A 22,330-nucleotide genomic window follows, 5' to 3' on the forward strand; every position below is an offset into this window, starting at 1 on the left:
TCCTGCCAAACGTATGACCATATTAGAGACGCATATTTCCCTCAGATTACACAGATCCACAAAGAATTTGAAAACAAACCAGATTTTGATAAACTCCCATATCTACTGGGTGAAATACCAGTGTGCCATCATAGCAGCAGGATGTGTGACCTGTTGCTACAAGAAAAGGGCAACCAGTGAAGAACAAACACCATTGTAAATACAACCCATATTTATGTTTATTTATTTTCCCTTTTGTACTTTAACCATTTGCACATCATTACAACACTGTATTTAAACATAATATGACATTTGAAATGTCTTTATTCATTTGGAACTTCTGAGAGTGTAATGTTTACTGTTCATTTTTATTGTTTGTTTCACTTTTGTATATTATCTACCTCACTTGCTTTGGCAATGTTAACATGTTTCCCATGCCAATAAAGCGCCTTGAAATGAATTCAAGCCTTCCCAATGAAGACAATCACGTTTGAATGGCGAAACACTGAATCCTACTAATTACAACACGCGCGTAAATACTTTACTCTTGAGTCGACCGGGAGGCAGCCCGGTTCTAAATCAAATGCAATCAACATTCAGCCGACGCAAAACACGCCAATACGGGCGCCCGGGCGGGATTAATCGAACCCCCTCATTGACGCACCCTGCAGTGTAAAAACCACCATGGCGCTGTGCAAGAGAGGGGTCCAATGCTGTGTTACAACGAAAATACGATGCAGTTATCCATTTCAAGGGATCTCAACCGTGTCGACATACACTCCAATATTAGCCTACTCCAGATTAAGGTACTGAATAACTCGAATGTCACTGGAAGATGGAGAGTAGCTAGCCTACTCGAAATGTTTTGTCGGTAATTGTCGTTGGTTATTCTCTCTTGTCTTTCCAGCTAGGGCTAACAGTGATCATTCTAATGTTGCAAGCACGCGAAATAAACAATGTCGCTAACAGCATTGGCATGCAGCCTTCTCGTCTTAAACGCCGGGCAGTTTCTGGTGGTCGGTACTAACGTTAGCTTCTATAGCCACAAAGGCATAAACTCCGGTCTTCTATATCTAATTAAAATTTGATTTAAAACCTAACCTTAACCACACTGCTAACTTTATGGCTAAGCCTAACCGTATTAAGACCAGAAAGAATATTTTGTTATGTGCTCATTTAGTTTTTGTGTATGAAATCTGACTTTATGCCTATAGAAGCTAGTGGAAACCATTTTGGTAAGCGAGGGGGGAGTGCCTCGCCATGGGGTTAGAAAACATTTTCTGCAATTCTACACATTTTCCCATGGGGCAGAGTGAACATTTTGCGGTTTTAAAGCAAATTCTGTAATTCTACACATTTTGCCATGGGATGACGAGAAAAATGTAAAGCTAATTTCCTGCTTTCTACACGTTTTTCCATGACTTATGCCATGTTATTATGATATGTGATTTTAAAGTGACTAACAAAATCGATTGCTAGGTAAGTTAGTCTAGCCAGCTATCTATAAAATGTCAGCTGACATGGGCTAATTGAGTGACTGTCAGTGACTAACAAGCAGAACGGACAGTTATGCCGTTTATGCCTGAGAACAGCACTGTTTAAACGGTGACAATGTAACCAAATACATTTGCCTTCCTGTTATATTTTGTGATTTTCCCCCCCCTGCGGCAGGTGCACGTGAAAGAGCAAAGACCACTGTCAAAGTCATCATATTTCACAACATATAACCACATCCAAATTGATAATTCTTTCCCTGATTTTAGGAGACATCTGCAGGCTAGCACATTATGCTGCATCCAGAGGTTAAGCAGACTTGTCAACAGAAATCTATTACATTTCCACTGAAACCTTATACGCTTAGGTGTCCTAAACTCTTCCCTGTCCTCATACAACTACAAAACATCACATGGGATATATACAGTGGGGAGAACAAGTATTTGATACACTGCCGATTTTGCAGGTTTTCCTACTTACAAAGCATGTAGAGGTCTGTAATTTGTATCATAGGTACACTTCAACTATGAGAGAAGGAATCTAAAACAAAAATCCAGCAAGTCACATTGTATGATTTTTAAGTAATAAATTTGCATTTTATTGCATGACATAAGTATTTGATCACCTACCACCCAGTAAGAATTCTGGCTCTCACAGACCTGTTAGTTTTTCTTTAAGAAGCCCTCCTGTTCTCCACTCATTACCTGTATTAACTGCACCTGTTTGAACTCGTTACCTGTATAAAAGACACCTGTCCACACACTCAAACAGACTCCAACCTCTCCACAATGGCCAAGACCAGAGAGCTGTGTAAGGACATCAGGGCTACATTTTAGACCTGCACAAGGCTGGATGGGCTACAGGACAATAGGCAAGCAGCTTGGTGAGAAGGCAACAACTGTTGGTGCAATTATTCGAAAATGGAAGAAGTTCAAGATGACGGTCAATCACCCTCGGTCTGGGGCTCCATGCAAGATCTCACCTCGTGGGGCATCAATGATCATGAGGAAGGTAAGGGATCAGCCCAGAACTACACGGCAGGACCTGGTCAATGACCTGAAGAGAGCTGGGACCACAGTCTCAAAGAAAACCATTAGTAACACACTACGCCGTCATGGATTAAAATCCTGCAGCGCACGCAAGGTCCCCCTGCTCAAGCCAGCGCATGTCATGGCCCGTCTGAAGTTTGCCAATGACACTCTTGGATGATCCAGAGGAGGAATGGGAGAAGGTCATGTGGTCTGATGAGACAAAAATAGAGATTTTTGGTCTAAACTCCACTCGCCGTGTTTGGAGGAAGAAGGATGAGTACAACCCCAAGAACACCATCCTAACCGTGAAGCATGGAGGTGAAACATCATTCTTTGGGGATGCTTTTCTGCAAAGGGGACAGGACGACTGCACCGTATTGAGGGGAGGATGGATGGGCCATGTATCGCGAGATCTTGGCCAACAACCTTCTTCCCTCAGTAAGAGCATTGAAGATGGGCCGTGGCTGGGTCTTCCAGCATGACAACGACCCGAAACACACAGCCAGGGCAACTAAGGAGTGGCTCCGTAAGAAGCATCTCAAGGTCCTGGAGTGGCCTAGCCAGTCTCCAGACCTGAACCCAATAGAAAATCTTTGGAGGAGCTGAAAGTCCGTATTGCCCAGCGACAGCCCGAAACCTGAAGGATCTGGAGAAGGTCTGTATGGAGGGGGCCAAAATCCCTGCTGCAGTGTGTGCAAACCTGGTCAAGAACTACAGGAAATGTATGATCTCTGTAATTGCAAACAAAGGTTTCTGTACCAAATATTAAGTTCTGCTTTTCTGATGTATCAAATACTTATGTCATGCAATAAAATGCAAATTAATTACTTAAAAATCATACAATGTGATGTCTGATTATGTTTTAGCATTTCCGCTCTTCAAGTTTGAGAGTGTACCTATGATAAAAATTACAGACCTCTACATGCTTTGTGAGTAGGAAAACCTGCAAAATCGGCAGTGTATCAAATACTTGTTCTCCCCACTGTATACAAAAACATAATCTTGAAACCCAGAACCAAATTATTTTATGAACACTGGGATGATGGGGGGAGAGACTAACAAAAACACAATGTCACAAGGTGTTTTTTATGTAATTTGTCTCTAAATCTGATATCCCTCTCTCTTGTATAGTGTATTATCCTGCAGGCACTACTCGTTATCTCAGGGCAGACAAGGCATATTTCAGAGAGCCAGTGAGAGGTATGAGAAATTCCTTGAACATCGATTCCCCCGCCTCTACATCCTTTATACCACCTTTGTGAAAGGTAAGTACCCCCTAACCAAAACAACACCCTCTAATGCCTAACTGACAACTTCTCATGGGCAGCTCCAGGGAGGGGTTTGACGGTGCTGAAGCCCCCTCAAGAACAGGCTTAGCACCCCCGAGAAATAATGTATTATTACTTACATGCATAGGTTGCAAGCAACCCTACGCAACAACCAAGCTACTTCTTAGTTACCTCAGTGCAACTTCTCCATAGACAGTCTACAGCTGTAACATTTTCCTGTTGGAATTGGATAGCCCCTTTCCCGCTAGATTGTGCTGCCCAAAGTGTATTTGTGTTTTTCTTTGAGGCAATACCATGAAGCATTTTTGCAATATGTTTTTGTGTTCAGGATTTCAGCTCATGGTACACGATGTGAGGGAAACGAAGAGGATAAGGATGAAAATGCTCACTCAAGATGTTTCACTCAAAGAGCTGCCCTACCGTGAGATGGAGACCATCATTCTGGTCAGTGAGTCACACTTTGCAGTTCCACCCTGGCAGCCATACATTTTGTGCAGTAGACACATTGACTGTGTCCCAAATGGCACTGTATCCCCTACATAGTGCACTACTTTTGACTAGGGCCTCTAGCCAAAAGTAGTTAACTATAGGGAATACGGTGCCATTTGGGATGCACATATCATAGAGGCAGTTTATGACTGTCATAAACTCTACAGCAGAGAACGTGATAAAATATTCAAATGTAATGCTCTCTTTCTGTCTACCTCTTTCGCTATCTTTTTCTTGCAGTTTCGCAAAGACATGATAAAAGCCATTCCGCTGGTGATAATATCTATCCCGCCTTTTGCCATCATTTTGGTTTTCACTCTTATGTGAGTTGTTGTGAATCAACCAACCTGATATTGACTATCATTTGCTAACAGTTTTAAGAGACTGATTGAAAAGAGTGSAAATTAAGTCCATTTAGGGGAGTCATGCATGCTTCCAAAATGCCTTTTTTGGGGGGGGTYTTAAATGAGTGGTGAATGATGGGTTACCTCCAACCCCTAATCTGATATGTGTCCCCTCTCCTCGGTAGGTGCCTGTTTCCTAGGCAGCTCCTGATTCGTCACCTGTGGACTCCGCAGCAGCAGCAGGACTTCCAGAGGTTGTACCACGAGCAGAGATGCCGATACCGTGAGAACATCCTGAAGGGTGTGGCCTGGTCAATACCTCACATCAAAGAGTGGACCCTCCGCAGCCATCTGCTTACTCTTATCAGCAAGGTTAATCATTTAGCTCTTTAAACTCTGAGCATGTTTGTTAATTTAACACGGACATTTCAAACAGTTGCCATGCATTTATTTTATTCTAAGCCTATACTTTAGGTAATGATTCATCACAATTTTGAAATGCATAACCAGACTGTCAGTGTATGTAAATATTACAGATCATCTAAGGGTTATCCCAGCTATACAAWTCTGTGTTTACTAATTATCATTACATAGATGATCAGTGAGAAATTGTGTTAATGGCTAAAGGGAAAGGTCCACACCCATATCATGCTAATAATACAGTGTGATAACTTCTCACACCAGTGATTGGTTGAGGCCTTTTGTGTTATGAAAGAGTACAAGACTGTAAGTGGGTGTTTTTTGTGTGGAGAATGCAGTGTAACCTGTCCTGCCTGGTACAGTTGSTGTGTATCTGCAGAATGGGAGGGGTGATTTGAAATGTTTGTTATGCAGGTGCAGAGTGGGGCTCACCCCAGTGTGAAAGACATCAGTGCAGTGAGAGGCGTGTTTTCCGGACAACCACTGGGATTAACAGGCATGGACTCTGGTCACATGGTAAGGATTTTTGGTGTTTATTTCAGTGGGCCTCTGCTTGTAAAGAGCATCGCATTTCATATCGTTATGCAATTGTGTTTTATAAGAAACTTGGAGAGAGCAGATTAGGAGAGTGAGGGTCATTCCTGTATAAAAATAGTTTTGTTTCATCTGTGTTTGGTCTTGGGTTTCACAATATGCTTCAGGTTATTTTAACCCTTTTTGATTTGTTTGGGGATTCAATTCACATGGATGATTCATCTGACAGGTGTCTTTCTCACTCTTTCTCCCCATTTATTCCTCTCTACACTTCTCTTTCTTTCTTTCCTGATCTTTATTTTTCCCCATGCTTCCTCTTCCCATTTCTTTCCCCCTTCCTGTATTCTTATCCTCTTCTAATTCCATTGTTCCCTCTCTCAGAGGCTGCTGTGCTCCCACCTCTTGCTGAACCCCTGGCTCCCTGGGTTCCTGCTCCGGCGACGGCTGAGGGTCAAAGCCCTGGACCTGCTTTACTTGGATCAGGCTCTAGACACACTGGGACAGGGCCAACTCACTGACTCAGAGATTAGAGAGGTCAGGTTCCCCACAACACCTCCATATAATCCCATCTCAAGACTACCATTTAAAGATCTAAATAAAGTCAACACGGTACTCCCTCTATACAAATGGGTTGGAATGGAATAGCAAGTGACAATCAGAGAAGTCAGGGGTCTCAACACTGTCATTTTTAGATAGAAATCAATAAGCAAATGCCTTTACCCAAAGCAGAATTTGTATTCAGTAGATGTGTCCGATGCAGTAAGCAAACCTACAACTCCGGTGTAGCACTATATTCTAAATAAGAGAGCAGTTGGAACTGCTAGCTGATCCTCCAGTGTATGGTTTATGGCACAAAAAATAAACATACATAATAATCTTTGGTAAATCAGAATTACAAATTTACAAGGGAAATGTTTTATCTTAAGCGTGATACACTGCTTCTCTTCCTCCCTCCACTTCCCCAGGCCTGCTATCTGCGGGGTCTCAATCCCAGTAGCCTCACCAGTAGCCAGTGTCGAGAGTGGCTCCTCCAGTGGCTTCAGCTGTCTACCCAGCTCACAGGTCTGACACGTTTTACTTACAGGCAGACTTGGGTTCAAATACTATTTTAAATAATTTCATATATTTGGGGTTTTCAATTGAGCTTGCCTGGRGCGATGGAACCAATAGAATTGTCGCTAAAGTGCAAACCCCTCCCGTGGCACGCAAGGCGGGCTAAAGCAATCACTCAAATATATTTGAAAGACTTCAAAAAGTATTTGAACCCAGATCTGTTTTACACAACGGGGATTGCTTGCTGTCATATTTATGACGGCTTGGTTCACAATGCCAGTTTGCTCTATACACTCTACTTTTATCATGGCACATCCTGGCTTTCACAGTGCACCTGCTATACAGCATTATGCTATTGACCTGGGCCCGGTTTCCCGATAGCGATGGAACCTAGGRATATGAGGGTTTTAAAGATGCATCGTTCCTACAACAGCCGAAGATGTAACATGCGTTTCCCAAAACACTGCGCAGAAAGAACGTTCGTTGGAGCATGTGTCGATACTGATAGGATCGAAAGACCGTGCTTCTCRCAGACCGTGCTTCTCTAAGACCAGCTATCTCCATTAAAATCTAACCTTAACATTGCAATTATTCCACAATAATGATGACGGATCAGCTCCTAGAGAGATACCACTTATATGGTTGCAAATATTTAGGCAGCTTATTTTTATGCTTACCCTGTAATAATGTACTATATCACAGATTTGGCACATTTTGTTACATACTTCAAAAATGTTTTTTACAGTGTAGCCTACAATTTGCAAAAAATAACTCAAATGACTGAACATTATATTTCAGTCATATTGAAATCAAATCAAATATTAAGTTCTGCTTTTCTGATGTATCAAATACTWATGTCATGCAATAAAATGCAAAATCTATTACTTAAAAATCATACAATGTGATTTGCTGGATTTTTGTTTTAGATTCAGTCTCTCACAGTTGAAGTGTACCTATGATAAAAATTACAGACCTCTACATGCTTTGTAAGTAGGAAACACTGCCGATTTTGCAGGTTATCAAATACTTGTTCTCCCCACTGTACGTGTTTAGTAGATGTGGGTGTAGCGAAATGCTCGTTTCTGGCTCCAGCAGTGCAGTAATATCTAACAATACACACAAATCCAAAGTAAAGGAATGGAATCAAGAATGTATAAATATTTGGATGAGCAATGTCGGAGCAGCATAGACTAAGATACAGTATATACATATGAGATGATTAATGCAAAATATGTAAACATTATTAAAGTGACCAGTGAATTCAAGTCTGTATATAGGGCAGCAGCCTCTAAGGTGCTACTGATGGCTGTTTAACAGTCTGATMGCTTTGAGATAGAAGCTGTTTTTCAGTCTCTCGGTCCCAGCTTTGATAACCTCGCCTTCTGGATGAAAGCGGGGTGAACGGGCAGTGGCTTGGGTGGTTGTTGTCCTTGATTTCTTTTTGGCCTTCCTGTGCTGTAGGTGTCCTGGAGGGCAGGTAGTTTGCCCCCGGTGATGTGTTGGGCAGACCGCACTACCCTCTGGAGAGCCCTGCGGTTGCAGGCGGTGCAGTACCAGGCGGCGATACAGCTCGACAGGATGCTCTCAATTGTGCATCTGTAAAAAAGTTTAAGGATTTTAACCTCTCTTCGGGTATGTGAGACGGTAGCGTCCACTGGCCAGACAATCCAGTGAAATTGCAGAGCGCGAAATTCAAAATACTAAATTCAAATTTTAACATTCTGAAAATATATGTGTTATACATCATCAAAATAGCTTCCTTCTTGTTAATCCAGTCGCATGTCAGATTTCAAAAAGCTTTACGGCGAAAGCAAACATGATATCTGAGGACAGCACCGCATAAAAACACATTGAAATCATATTTCAACCAGGCAGTGTGACACATGTCAGAAATAGCAATATAAAAAATGCTTACCTTTGATCTTCTTCTGTTGGCACTCAAAGGTCCCAGTTACATCACAAATGGTCTTTTTGTTCGATAATGTCCTTTATATCCATAAAACTCAGTTTAGCTGGTGCGTTCAGTCAATATATCCATCAGTTTCCCTCCATCAAAATGCATACAAAATGAATCCCAAACATTAACGTACATTTCAACAAGTCAAACAACGTTTATAATCAAATCTTAGGTATCCAATACACAAATAAACTATAAAATTTAAGATGAGAATAGCATGTTCATTACCGAGATAAATAAGAAAGAACGTGCCTTCTTCCACTCGCTTGAAACACTACAGCCAAAATGGAGTCACCTAGAAAAACTACAATTTCCGGGTCATTTTTCAAAAACCAGCATAACTCTTTCTAAAGACTGTTGGACATCTAGTGGAAGCCTAGGAACTGCAAATTGTGAGGACTTGGGCTTATAATTATAGTACTAGCCTTGAAATAGTGGTAAGCTGAATTTGTTTTTTGAGGGATGGTTTGTCTTTGGGGTTTTGCCTGCCATATCAGCTCTGTTATACTCACAGAATACTTTCATCTAAAACTACCAATTATATACATATCTAGCTTCTGGGCTGAGTAACAGGCAGTTTACTTTGGGCACGCTTTTCATCCGGGTCAAAATACTGCCTCCTAACCCAGAGAGGTTAACTTCTTTGGGAAGGGGGGCAGTACTGAGTAGCTTGGATGAATAAGGTGCCCAGAGTAAACTGCCTGTTACTCAGGTCCGAAGCTAGAAAACACTAAAGTTTCCAAAACTGTTAAAAAATGTCTGAGTATAACAGAACTCATATGGCAGTCAAAAACCTGAGAAAAATCCAACCAGGAAGTGGGAAATCTGAGGTTTGTAGTTTTGTGTATTGCCTATCCAGTGTAAATGGGGTCAGATTGCACTTCCTAAGGCTTCCAGTAGATGTCAACAGTCTTTAGAAAGTTGTTTCAGGCTTCTATTGTGAAAGGGGAGAGCTGTTTCACCAAGTGGTCGGCTGAAAGCCTTTAGTTTAGTCCGGGAGTGGCGTGAGCGGACGGTCGTTTCCTTTCTAATGACAACTGAATTGTCCGGTTGGAATATTATTGAAGATTTATGATAAAAACATCCTAAAGATTGATTATATACATCGTCTTCCGGGTGGCGCAGTGGTCTAGGGCACTGCATCGCGGTGCTAGCTGCGCCACCCAGAAGTTCTGGGTTCGCGCCCAGGCTTCTGTCGCAGCCGGCCGCAACCGGAGAATCCGTGGGGCGACCACAATTGGCATAGTGTCGCCCGGGTTAGGGAGGGTTTGGCGGTAGGGATATCCTTGTCTCAGTATGTAAAAAAAATGTAATAAATGTATGCACTCTACTGTATAGTCGCTCTGGATAAGAGCGTCTGCTAAATGATCAAATGTAAAAAAAAAAATGTTGACATGTTTCTACGAACTTTATGAACTTTTTTGACTTAGTTCTGGATTAATGCCGCCCGCTTTGCATTTTGGATTCGTGAACTAAACGTGCAAACAAAAAGGAGGTATTTGGACATAAAGATGGACTTTATCGAACAAAACAATCATTTATTGTGGAACTGGGATTCCTGGGAGTGCATTCCGATGAAGATCAAAGGTAAATTAATATTTATAACGCTATTTCTGACTTTTGTTGACTTCACAACTTGGCTGGTATCTGTATGGTTTGTTTTGGTGGCTGTGCGCTGTACTCGGATTATCGCATGGTGTGCTTTCGCCGTAAAGCTTTTTTGAAACCTGACACAGCGGTTGCATTAAGGAGAAGTTTATCTTTAAGTGCCAAGCCAAAGAGACGCTGTTGTGCCTTCACCACACTGTCTGTGTGGGTGGATCATTTCAGTTTGTCAGTGATGTATACGCCGAGGAACCTGAAGCTTTCCACCTTCTGTGGATGGGGGGGGTGCTCCCTCTGCTGTTTCCTGAAGTCCACGATCAGCTCCTTGGTTTTGTTGACATTGAGTGAGAGGTTATTTTCCTGGCACTACACTGCCAGGGCCATCACCACCTCCCTGTACGCTGTGTCGTCATTGTTGGTAATCAGGCCTACTACTGTTGTCATCTGCAAACTTGATGATTGAGTTGGAGGCGTGAGTGGCCACGCAGTCATGGGTGAACAGGGAGTACAAGAGGGGGCTGAGCACACACCCTTGTGGGGCACCTGTGTTGAGGATCAGTGAAGTGGAGGTGTTGTTTCCTACCTTCACCACCTGGGGATGGCCCGTCAGGAAGTCCAGGACCCAGTTGCACAGGGCAGGGTTCAGACCCAGGGCCCCGAGCTTAATGATGAGCTTGGAGGGTACAATGGTGTTGATTTATAGCACAGCATTCTTACATAGGTATTCCACTTGTCCAGATGGGTTGTGCAGGGTACAGTGTGATGGCGATTGCATCGTCTGTGGATCTATTGGTGCGGTAAGCAAATTGAAGTGGGTCTGGGGTGTCAGAGGTGATATGATCCTTGACTAGTCTCAAAGCATTTCATGATGACAGAAGTGAGTGCTACGGGGTGATTTAGTTCAGTTACCTTTGTTCCTGTACCCAAGAAATCAATGTTGGACATCTTGAAGCATGTGGGGACAGCAGACTGGGATAGGGAGAGATTGAATATGTCCGTAAACACAATGGCCAGCAGCCCTGCGAGGGTTAACACGCTTAAATGTCTTACTCACGTCGGCCACGGAGGACAGCCCACAGTCCTTGGTAGAGGGCCGCGTCGGTGGCACTGTTATCCTCAAAGCGGGCAAAGAAGGTATTTAGCTTGTCCGGAATCAAGACGTCGGTGTCCACGACGCGGTAATACATTCGGCATTTGAGGTATTCTAGGTCGGGTGAACAAAAGGACTTGAGTTCCTGTATGTTATCACAATCACACCATGAGTGGTTAATCATGAAACATACACCCCTGCCCTTCTTCCCGGAGAGATACTTATTCCTGTCTGCATGATGAACTGAGAACCCAACTGATTGTACAGGCTCAGACAGTATATCCTGAGAGAGCCATGTTTCTGTGAAACAGAGTGTTACAATCTGTCTCTCTGGAAGGAAATGCTCGTCAACTTTATTATGCAGAGACTGAACATTAGCGAGTAATGTACTCGGGAAGCGGAGAGTTGTCTGCGCACCTCCTGAGTCGACTAGAAGTCCACTCCAAATACCTCTTCTCCGCCTGTGTTTTGGATCAGCRTCTGGAATCAGTTAAATTGCCCTGGGGGGTACGAACAAAGTATCCGATTCGGGAAAGTCGTATTCCTGGTCGTAATGCTGGTGAGTTACCTCTGATATCCAAAAGTTCTTCCCGGCTGTATGTAATAACACACAAATTAGGGATAATAATGTAAGCAATAACACAKAAAAACAGTACTGCAAAGTTGCCTAGGAACTGGAAGCACGGCTGCACTATCTGTCGGCGCCATTTTCACAATTGTTACTTGTTTGTAATAATTTCAAAGACATTGCAACTTTGTATTTGTAGTTAACTTCGCTCAAGTTGTCAGTGGTCAGAGAGACAAACAGCTTTATTCTATGTTTAGTGGATTCCTTCAGTTTATGAAGTGGCGGGGAAGGGCATAAAAAGCATTTAACATCGCACTTAGCTGTTCTACAAGTGGTATAAGGRAGTCTGTAAATAACAAGCATTTAAGTGTAACTTGAGTAACGATGGTTTTGGGGAAACAGTCAGGGGATTTAACGATGCTCCTTCAAAAATTCTAATGATGAACTTAAGTCTAAGATGCTTTTGGGAAACTGGGCCCTGGTATTTACAAAAGAAATGACATGGTAAATATGGTTATTATATAGTAATTACAGATATTACACTTCACAGTTATTGGGGATTAATGAAAAGACTGTCATTATATAATTTCATAGCTACAATGGTGTTGAATGCTTTGAAGTAGCCTATACCAGAAAGTAGCCATTTAATTTCTTTATCACACAAACACCTGAAAGTAATTTTTAATGCATTTTTTTACTGTAGTAATGATAACTTCAGCTTCATTAATATTTAGAAGTGTATACTTCCACAGATGGTGCTACGGCCTGTCGAGCTGTGAAAATTATTGAATTTGACATTAATGTTAATTCTTTATTTTCCAATTGTCACTCATGAATCTCCGATAGTATTCACTATCCTTGTCTTATGGGTCTCTTTCTGTGCTTTCTAGAATCAGAGACATCTCTTCTGCTGCACAACATGGTCCTGCTCTCAGTAAACTACCCCAGCTCCTGACCAGAGGAACAAAAGCATGCAGCAGCAACCAGACTTTATTATATTTATTAATTGCTCTCAGGCGAGAAAGTCTAATGGAACAGCGACAATTGTCATCTCATTTTCTTGGGACAGAAAGGGAAAGAATGATCTAAACTGGTCAATTGTTACCATGTAGAGAATCAATGATTCAGTGCATGGATGACATTGACTTTTACTGTGCTGTATGTCTTTATTCATTCCAGTCAATTGATGTCACACATTTGGTTGGAATCACACGTGTACGTACACACACACAATAGACGTCACGCATATGTCTTGTGGAATGAATTGGAAAGAGATGCACTGGATAAAGTGACTCAAAAGAAGAAGCTCGCACACACTCAAACTTTTATTTGGCATGCAAACATTTCAGTCTACCAACTGGTGTTCAGCATAGAAGTGGGTTCCCAGTTCAGCATAGAAGTGGGTTCCCAGATATGCCAATGCAGCCCAGTTGTACCTTGCTCTTCCAAAATGTATAAATGTCCTGTGGGGCTGTATATTGATACTTTCAAGGAGATAGTATGGGACATTTTTCTATGTGTTAATGTAAGTGTCCCTTTAGTTAACTTCTTGACTTGGTAAGTATGGTGCATTGTAAAATGATAGTCTGTCAGAACACCAGTCTAAGGTGCATATTTATATAGGCCTACCGTAATAAATTTGAGACATTTGTTTACATTTTTTATTATCTGAATTTATTTATAACAAGCATACCACTGGAAACCATATTGCAACCAAAAGATGCAGGTGCATATTTAGTTTCACCTAATATAAGGTAAATCAAAAAAAAAAAGCACAGTGTTCATGTGTATGACACTACAAGATCTATAAACCTTTTGTCTGTATCTATGCTCATCAATCTCTGTCTACTTCAAACCCTTGATTCACGAACCAGAAAACAATGTATCAAGTTCTGCTCTAAAGCTCAGCAGTTTTTCTTGGGAAAAGGCTGCTATAGAGAGCAACAGTAATGGGGGTACAGGTTTGAATATCTTCGACTACCCAAAAGAAGGCATGACTGACAAAATATTGGGGGGGACAGGTTTGAATATCTTCGACTACCCAAAAGAAGGCATGACTGACAAAATATCCAGAAGAGGGTGCGGTGAGGACAGGAAGAGTAAGGATGCGTATGTGAGGAAATCCGTTTGAGGTGTCAAATGTAGGAGAGGCCAGGAGTGGTCTTAATTTGATTAATTGTATTTCTTAAGAACAGTGGGAGATTGCAGTGGGCCTTAAAAGAATCCAGACAACAGAAGTTTTGTGTTTTGAACTTTAGAGTAGGAGTCATCTCAGGGGTGACGACGGATGTTCAAGTTGAATACCTGAAGAGAATTCCTGGAGTGGTTGGTGCCCAGCATCTGACCCGCTGGGTGAATGGAGAAAAATAAAATTCGGTCCTGTTTTTTGATAAAGAGCAAATACCTACGCATGTGAAGCTTGGTTATGTAAGAGCTTTCGTCCACAAACCACTGCAGTGTAAGAATTGTAAAGGATTTGACCATGTTTCAAGCGTGTGCATACGAACAGAGTATACTGAAGAAAGGTGTGTAGAAAGATGACAGTGTTGCAATTGTGGTGAGTCTCATGATCCTGAGTTCCTGGAGTGCCCTGTAAGGGTGAAGGAATTTGAGGTGGCAAAGTTAGAGCGGTCAATCAAATCTCCTATGCGAGGTGATTAAAATAATTGAGACAACAAGTGATGCAGCCGGTAGTAAATGTTTGCTGCCAGACAAAAGATACCCTGTGTGTTAAGAAGGTGGAATATTTTGTGTTCATTGCCACAGTTATAAACTGTARGCGCAAGTCTCAAAGCAGTTGAAGAAACTATACATTATTGTGGCTGCAGCAGAAAAGTTTTTGGGACTCAAGGAAGACTTGCAAGTGGTACTGGTGCAGGAAGACCTGCCCTCCCAGGTTCTCATTGAGCCTGTGTAGGGATCAGATCTGTTTTTAGTTATTTATTTAGTAAATTATTTTGTTTGTTTTTTGGAGGAATCCTGTTTCCATCCCTCATAGTAGGTGGCGGGATGCACATTAAATTGTGTGATCGCCAATATACCATAGAAAAATAAGTGCATGTCATTGCAAAAACCAAGCCGTGAGGTCGAAGGAATGGTCCGTAGAGCTCCTAGACAGGATTGTGTCGAGGCACCGATCTGGGGAAGGGTACCCCAAAAAATTCTGCAGCATTGAAGGTCCCCAAGAACACAGTGGCCGCCTGGCCAAACTGAGCAATCGGGGGAGAAGGGCCTTGGTCAGGGAGGTGACTAAGAACCTTCCAGAAGGACAACCATCTCTGCAGCACCAATCAGGCCTTTATGGAAGAGTTGCCAGACGGAAGCCACACCTCAGTAAAAGGCACATGACAGCCCACTTGGAGTTTGCCAAAAGGCACCTWAAGGAGTCAGACCATGAGAAACAAGATTCTCTGGTTTGATGAAACCAAGATTGAACTCTTTGGTCTGAATGACAAGCGTCACGTCTGGAGGAAACCTGGCACCATCCCTACGGTGAAGCATGGTGGTAGCAGCATCATGCTGTGGGGATTATTTTCAGCGGCAGGGACTGGGAGACTTGTCAGGATCGAGGCAAAGATGAACTGAGCAAAGTACAGAGAGCTCCTTGATGGAGAAACTGCTCCAGAGTGCTCAGGACCTCAGACTGGGGCGAAGGTTCACCTTCCAACAGGACAACGACCCTAAGCACATAGCCAAGACAACGCAGGAGTGGCTTCGGGACAAGTCTCTGAATGTCATTGAGTGATCCAGCCAGAGCCCGAACATCTCTGGATAGACCTGAAAATAGCTGTGCAGCGACGCTCCCCATCCAACCTGAAAGAGATTGAGAGGATCTGCAGAGAAGAATGGGAGAAACTCCCAAAATACAGGTGTGCTAAGCTTATAGAGTACCCAAGAAGACTCCATGCTGTAATCACTGCCAAAGGTGCTTAGACAAAGTACTAAGTAAAGGGTATGAATACTTACAGTATTTTTTWATACATTTGCAAAAAATCCCAAAACTATTTTTGCATTGTCATTATGGGGTATTGTGTGTAGATTGATGAGGGGAAAAAATATTGAATCAATTTAGAATAAGGATATAATGTKACAAAATGTGGAAAAGGTTTACTTTCAGAATGCACTGTAAATACAAAACATTTACATAGATAGACAAAAATATTCTCAACCTCCAGATGAGTATGAGGGGGGATTTTAATTATAATTCTTACAAGCTTGTTTTGCTGGTAGCTTATTCTTTAGATGTTTAGGGCTGCTGGTAAATCCTGATGTGCAGGCATAAAGAAGTGACATTGGACTAGTCTTTAGGGTGTCTATAGCTAGGTTTCCATCCAATTGGCGACAGATTTTCATACCAATATTCTAAAATCTTCATAAAAACAATATACCATTTGAGTTTCCTCTTGAAAAATTTGGCGTCGAACAACATGACAGGGAAGATTTTAATTTACCAGACATATGCATTCAGATCTGACCTGGCGCAACTAGCGCCATCAATAACAGAGGGATGTTGGTCAAATGAGCCACATTTACGTGTCCTTAAACAGCTATAAGAAATTACAAAAACACTTCCTTGTGTTTTGATGTGTAGTGTATGCTAAACTTCATAGCCTATTTTTTTTTCTGCTTTCCTAAACTTTCCTAAAACTATAATTGTCCACCTCACGGGTCAGCTTTCAGAGATTTGAATATTAAATTGCATCAGGGCATTGCATGCATAGGCCTTTAGGCTTAGATGTCCACTGTATAATATTAATATTTTAATTGTATACATACTACCGTTCAAAAGTTTGGGGTCACTTAGAAATGTCCTTGTTTTTGAAAGAAAAGCACTTTTTTTGTCCATTAAAATAACATCAAATTGATCAAAAATACAGTGTAGACATTTAATGTTGTAAATTACTATTGTAGCTGGAAACAGCAGATTTTTTTTTTATKGAATATCTATATAGGCGTACAGAGGCACATTATCAGCAACCATCACTCCTGTGTTCCAATGGCACATTATGTTAGCTAATCCAAATGTATCATTTTAAAAGGCTAATTGATCATTAGAAAACCATTTTGCAATTATGTTAGCACAGCTGACAACTGTTGTTCTGATTTTAAAGAAGCAATAAAACTGMCCGCCTTTAGACTGGAGCATCAGTATTTGTGGGTTCGATTACAGGCTCAAAATGGCCAGAAACTGGCCCTAACCAGAATAGAAAAGATTGGGAGGCTCCGGTGCACAACTGAGCAAGAGGACAGTACATTCGAGATCTAGTTTGAGAAACAGACACCTCACAAGTCCTCAGCTGGCAGCTTCATTAAATAGTACCCGCAAAACACCAGTCTCAACGTCAACAGTGAAGAGGTGACTCCGGTATGCTGGCCTTAGAGTTACCAGCCTCAGAAATTGCAGACCAAATAAATGCTTCAGAGTTCAAGTAACAGACACATCTCAACATCAACTTTTTAGAGGATAGTGCCTGAATCAGGCCTTCATGGTCAAATTGCTGCAAAGAAACCACTACTAAAGGACATCAATAAGAAGAAGAGACTTGCTTGGGCCAAGAAACACACGCAATGGACATTAGACCAGTGGAAATCTGTCCTTTGGTCTAATGAGTCAAAGTTTGAAATTTTTGGTTCCAATCGTCATGTCGATGGTGAATGGATAATCTCTGCATGTGTAGTTCCCACTATGAAGCACGGCGGAGGAGGTGTGGGGGTGCTTTGCTGGTGACACCGTCAGGGATTTATTTAGAATTCAAGGCACACTTAACCAGCATGGCTACCACAGCATTCTGCAGCTATAAGCCATCCCATCTGGTTTGCGCTTAGTGGGACTATCATTTGTTTTTCAACAGGACAATTACCCAACACACCTCCAGGCTGTGTAAGGGCTATTTGACCAAGAAGGAGAGTGATGGAGTCCTGCATCAGATGACCCGGTCTCCACAATCACCCGACCTCAACCCAATTGAGGTGGTTTGGGATGAGTTGGACCACAGAGTGAAGGAAAAGCAGCCAACAACTCCTTCAAGACTGTTGGAAAAGCATTCCAGGTGAAGCTGGTTGAGAGAATGCAAAGGGTGGCTACTTTGAAGAGTCTAAAATATTGTCAAGTCTACTCCTGCTCCCCGGCACTCAACATTGCCGGTTTACTAATCACTGGTTCTGACTACCATCATTACGCACACCTGGATCCATCGTTACACACACCTGTGCCTCATCGTGACACACCTGGACTCCATCACTTCACTGATTACCTCCCCTATATGTCACTCCCTTAGTTCCATTCTCCAGGCAGTATTGGTTGTGTTTCATGTTCAGGCGCTACTCTTGTTTTTGTATCGTTCCATGTTTATAGTATTATTAAACTCACCTCCTGCACTTGCTTCTCGACTCCCAGCATCTCCGTTACAAATATAGTTTGATTTGTTTTACACTTTTTTGGTTACTACATGATTCCATATGTGTTATTTCATTGTTTTGACGGCTTCACTATTATTCTACAATGCAGAATATAGTAAAAATAAAGAAAAACCTTTGAATGATTAGGTGTGTCCAAACTTTTGACTGGTACTGTATATCGATCTATATAAAAGGTCTATATAAAGGAAGAGAAGCTTAGTCCTAACACCAGAGAGATATGCATTTCTTTGTCAGATGGCTGTTGCGGCTACTATACAGATATAGACGTACAGGAGGCTAATTAGATCAATTTCGATCCGAATATTTTTTATAAAGATACTCATATAATCTAACAATATAATGCTTAACTCTGGTAGGCCTCAAACAGACTTTCTCACCTTAAATTCAATTGACAGAGTGACGCGACGCACTGCCTTCAGGAAGTTTACCCAGGACACTCCTGACCTGCAAACCAACATTTTATTTCATAATTGGTTAAAGTAAGTCAGTTTTAGATGTTGGTTAGTCGTTTTACATGCGTATCCTTATCGAGATTCCCTAAAAAACACACCTCTTCGATACAACTACGACCGGAAGTGGCTTTTTCGCAGCAGGTTAGGATAATTKGATTCCTAACCTGCTATAAAAAGTAACTTACGGTCGTAACTATATCGAAGTTCCGTGTCCTTATCTTATATACTCTGCCTTTTTCCTGCAACAACTCAACTTCTCTGTTGTGCTCCTCTCATTGAAAGTTCAAAAATGATCCGGTTAATGGTATTCAAAAGAACAGTTTACGAAGAACAACTTTTCCTGTTCCTGTTTCGGGGTTGATTTTGTTTCACTGGTAGGCTACAATCAACATTAGGACAAGTCCTCTTCTCAATAACGTTACATGAAAGATATGAAAGCGTGTTCAACGTGATTTCCCGTTGTGTCATTGAGAAAGACCACTCGTATGATCGTAAGTTATATTAATCTTCACCTTTGTCAGTTTAAGTGCGTCCACGTCTTGAAAATGCCTGTTCCAAAATTATCAGAGTTGACCTTATCTCACAAGAAATTCAATCAATGAAAACAAAGTTTGAAGCTAGGGGAACAACATGCTTTGTTTTCAACAATTGCAGTATGTTATTTAATGGAAAATCAATAGTATATGCAGGTTTTCAAATACAGCTCTAATAAGTTTTCACAATAATCATATACACTTCAACATGTGATTGAAGTGGTAATTTGAAGGCTGGCTGTATCAAACATGAATGAAACTTTTACATTACCTTATTAGAAAGCCTGTATAAGACATACACATGTAATGGAATTGACKGTATTTTCCTGTTATGTTATGAATGCTTTCTGTTTTATGAAGTGGTATGAGTTCCTGTACAGTTTACAATTCTCGTCACAAATAGAATATGCCTCTTGGAAAAAACCAAATGTGATTTTATTATGCCTGAAATAAAGGCGTTTGATAGGTATCAGTTGTATTTAGTACATTTAGAGCCAGGTATTTTTAGTTATACTGTAAAAAGTGTTCAGTGATTTCTGTGTTTGACTTTGGACATAGACCCCACAGATGTTTTGTATGATAGGGCCCCATTCTCTCCCCTCGACTTGGTTCCCTTTTTCCTTATCACTTCCTTCTTTAGACTCAAGTTGAGGGAGGGAAACTAGACCTTGCACACAACTGACTYTAGCATAACATAACAGTATATTACACTCACGGGAGCAGAAGTACCACCTCAACATTTATTTTTTGGACTCAAAGGTGATCATTTTTCATGTACATTGTAATGTACGGGTCTGTTTTTCAATGGCTTTGTAAAGATCCCTATGCTGCTGAGATGGAGGAGGCGTACACAGAGCTGTACAGGGAGTTCCTCCGACTGCGCTCACTATGTCTGAAGCAGGCTGCTCTACTCCAGCAACTCACAGAGACACTGAGGAGACAGCGAGGTCACTCCCATCTCCTTTTTATATGATAAGAAATTATATGCTTCTCATACATGCCTGTTCTGCAGGTTTTTTGTGTTACGATGAATGCCAAAATCTGTGAATTCAGTGCGTACTGTATATACAATATAAATTAATCTAGTAGGCTACAAGACAGTCAAGATGTTTGACAGACTTATAAAATCTGGTTCCTTCCTTAGGAGAAGCCCCTGTTCCTGATGGACAACCCAGCGTAATGGCATCAATCCCAGTCCAGTGCACCCAGGATGGCCTGGGGTCTCTCCCTGCACGGCCAGAACCCCCAATGGTACCAACACACAACCCTGCTGCACACCGTGGCGGTATAGTCCTATCTGGAGCCTTTGGCTCACTCTCTGATCTCCTGGAGGGGGATTTGGGCAGACTACGGCTGGACTTTGCTCATCCAGGGACAGAAAGGAATGAGGTCCTCAAAGCRGCCCCCCTCAGGCCTCTGGATCTACCTGGGGGTAATAATGGAGAGGTGGCACCCTCCAGTGTCTCTGGGGACTCGAAGCAAGCAGGTCGATTTTGGGGTGATGATACGACCCGACAAATGTTCCGGGTAGGTTTCTCCCCTTGAATTCATATTTAAATGTTTTATTAGACTTAATCATTTGACTAGTCACCCCCTCCTTAGATGCCCTCGGCGTGTGGCTCCTTCTTGGACAGTGAGTTCCTGAGCCAGACCGGGGGAATGATGCTGATGTCAGAGGTGGCAATGCAGTCTCAGGTGTGTGACTTCTGCAATGCTGTGTTCCCTGGCTACACCACCACCAGGGGGGACTTCCTGCGCCATCTCCACACACACATCAGCTAAAACTCTGGTTCCACGTTGATTCAACATCATCGCATAGATTTTTTGTGGTTGAAATGACATGGAAACAATGTTGATTCAACAAGTCTTTTCCCAGAGGGTTATTTTGTTGCCACAGTGATCAGTAATTTGCGCCATGGGCCCTGGTCAAAAGTAGTACACTATATCATAGGGTGCTATTTGGGATGCTGCCTTTGTCTTTCACAATCAACGCAGCGATGCAAAAGCACACAGCAGAACTCCTCAACGAGCCACCAGATTGGCAGCTATATCTCCCTATATTTAGTCTGCTATCTCATCATGGTGGTGGGGGGGTGGGGGGTGCGCAGACTCACATGGAGTGAAAAGAGGGTGACATCACAGATACAGGTGAGTCATGCAAGCATCGTTTGTACAGGATTAGCACTCAGCACAGAACTGGAAGGAACAAACAACTTGACGGCGGTGATGATGGTGGTGGTGATATTGGGGGGAGAGTGGGAATGTCTGTTTGGACTTAGTGCTTTTCTATTAGTTCCCTAATTGCTGGCAGCATTCGAATGACGAAGGCTTATTCAGCCTTATCGTACATTTGACTCTTATGCTCCGTCAAAATGGATATCCTCAAAAGGAGTGCAACAAATGGGGCCACAAGATTTTTAAAACAATAAAATAACATTTATTGAGATTTAACAAAATAAATAATTTTCTGTTCAACATAACAAACTGAGGTTGTTTAATGCTTGTGAGGCAGGAGGTTACAGTTTAGGTACCTCATGGTAATAATGTGTGCATCCCAAATTGCATTCTATTTCCTCTATAGAGCACCACCTTTAACCAGAGCCATATGGGCCCTGGTCAAAAGTAGTTCATTATATAGGATATTGAAGGCCTTTTGGGATGCAGAAAATGAAATGTCCTTGATTCACCCTGATTTCTTAYTCATCCAAACACCTTTCTTTTCAACATTCATACCCAGTAACATCTGATGATGTTTTCTTAAAAAAAAAAAAAGTTAAATTATCCAAAACTCCGTTGTCAAAGAATTTAGTGTTTTAATATGACATACATACTGTATAAAAAAATAAAACATTGGGAGATGATCATTTGTCATTGTTACCTAAGTAATTGCCTCAAGTAACAGTTATGCAAATGATTGTTGCTTGTAAATTATTGTTGCTTGTTTAAGCCTTAAGTTAAATCAAAGAATGTTGAGTTCACCAATAAATCTAATCTAAGGGCTCAATAATATTTACATATTAACATCCAAACCCACCTCTCCAAATGAACATAGTCTCAGTGSGTGTAAGTGAC

The 22,330-nt window shown here is 41.8% G+C and overlaps 1 protein-coding gene across 1 annotated transcript; it reads left to right on the top strand.

The window, feature by feature from the left end:
- Positions 1-537: 537 nt before the first annotated feature.
- On the top strand, positions 538-22,119 carry LOC111970236 (mitochondrial proton/calcium exchanger protein). The gene is made up of 11 exons (XM_023996858.2): positions 538-785; positions 3,636-3,769; positions 4,122-4,237; positions 4,523-4,605; positions 4,812-4,998; positions 5,461-5,562; positions 5,962-6,114; positions 6,546-6,642; positions 20,077-20,205; positions 20,403-20,785; positions 20,861-22,119. Exons 1-11 carry the CDS (start codon positions 664-666, stop codon positions 21,038-21,040), a joined length of 1,686 nt encoding a protein of 561 aa, XP_023852626.1. The 5' UTR covers positions 538-663; the 3' UTR covers positions 21,041-22,119.
- Positions 22,120-22,330: the final 211 nt, after the last annotated feature.

The sequence above is a fragment of the Salvelinus sp. IW2-2015 genome, linkage group LG11, assembly GCF_002910315.2.
Source record: "Salvelinus sp. IW2-2015 linkage group LG11, ASM291031v2, whole genome shotgun sequence".
NCBI lineage: Eukaryota > Metazoa > Chordata > Actinopteri > Salmoniformes > Salmonidae > Salvelinus > Salvelinus sp. IW2-2015.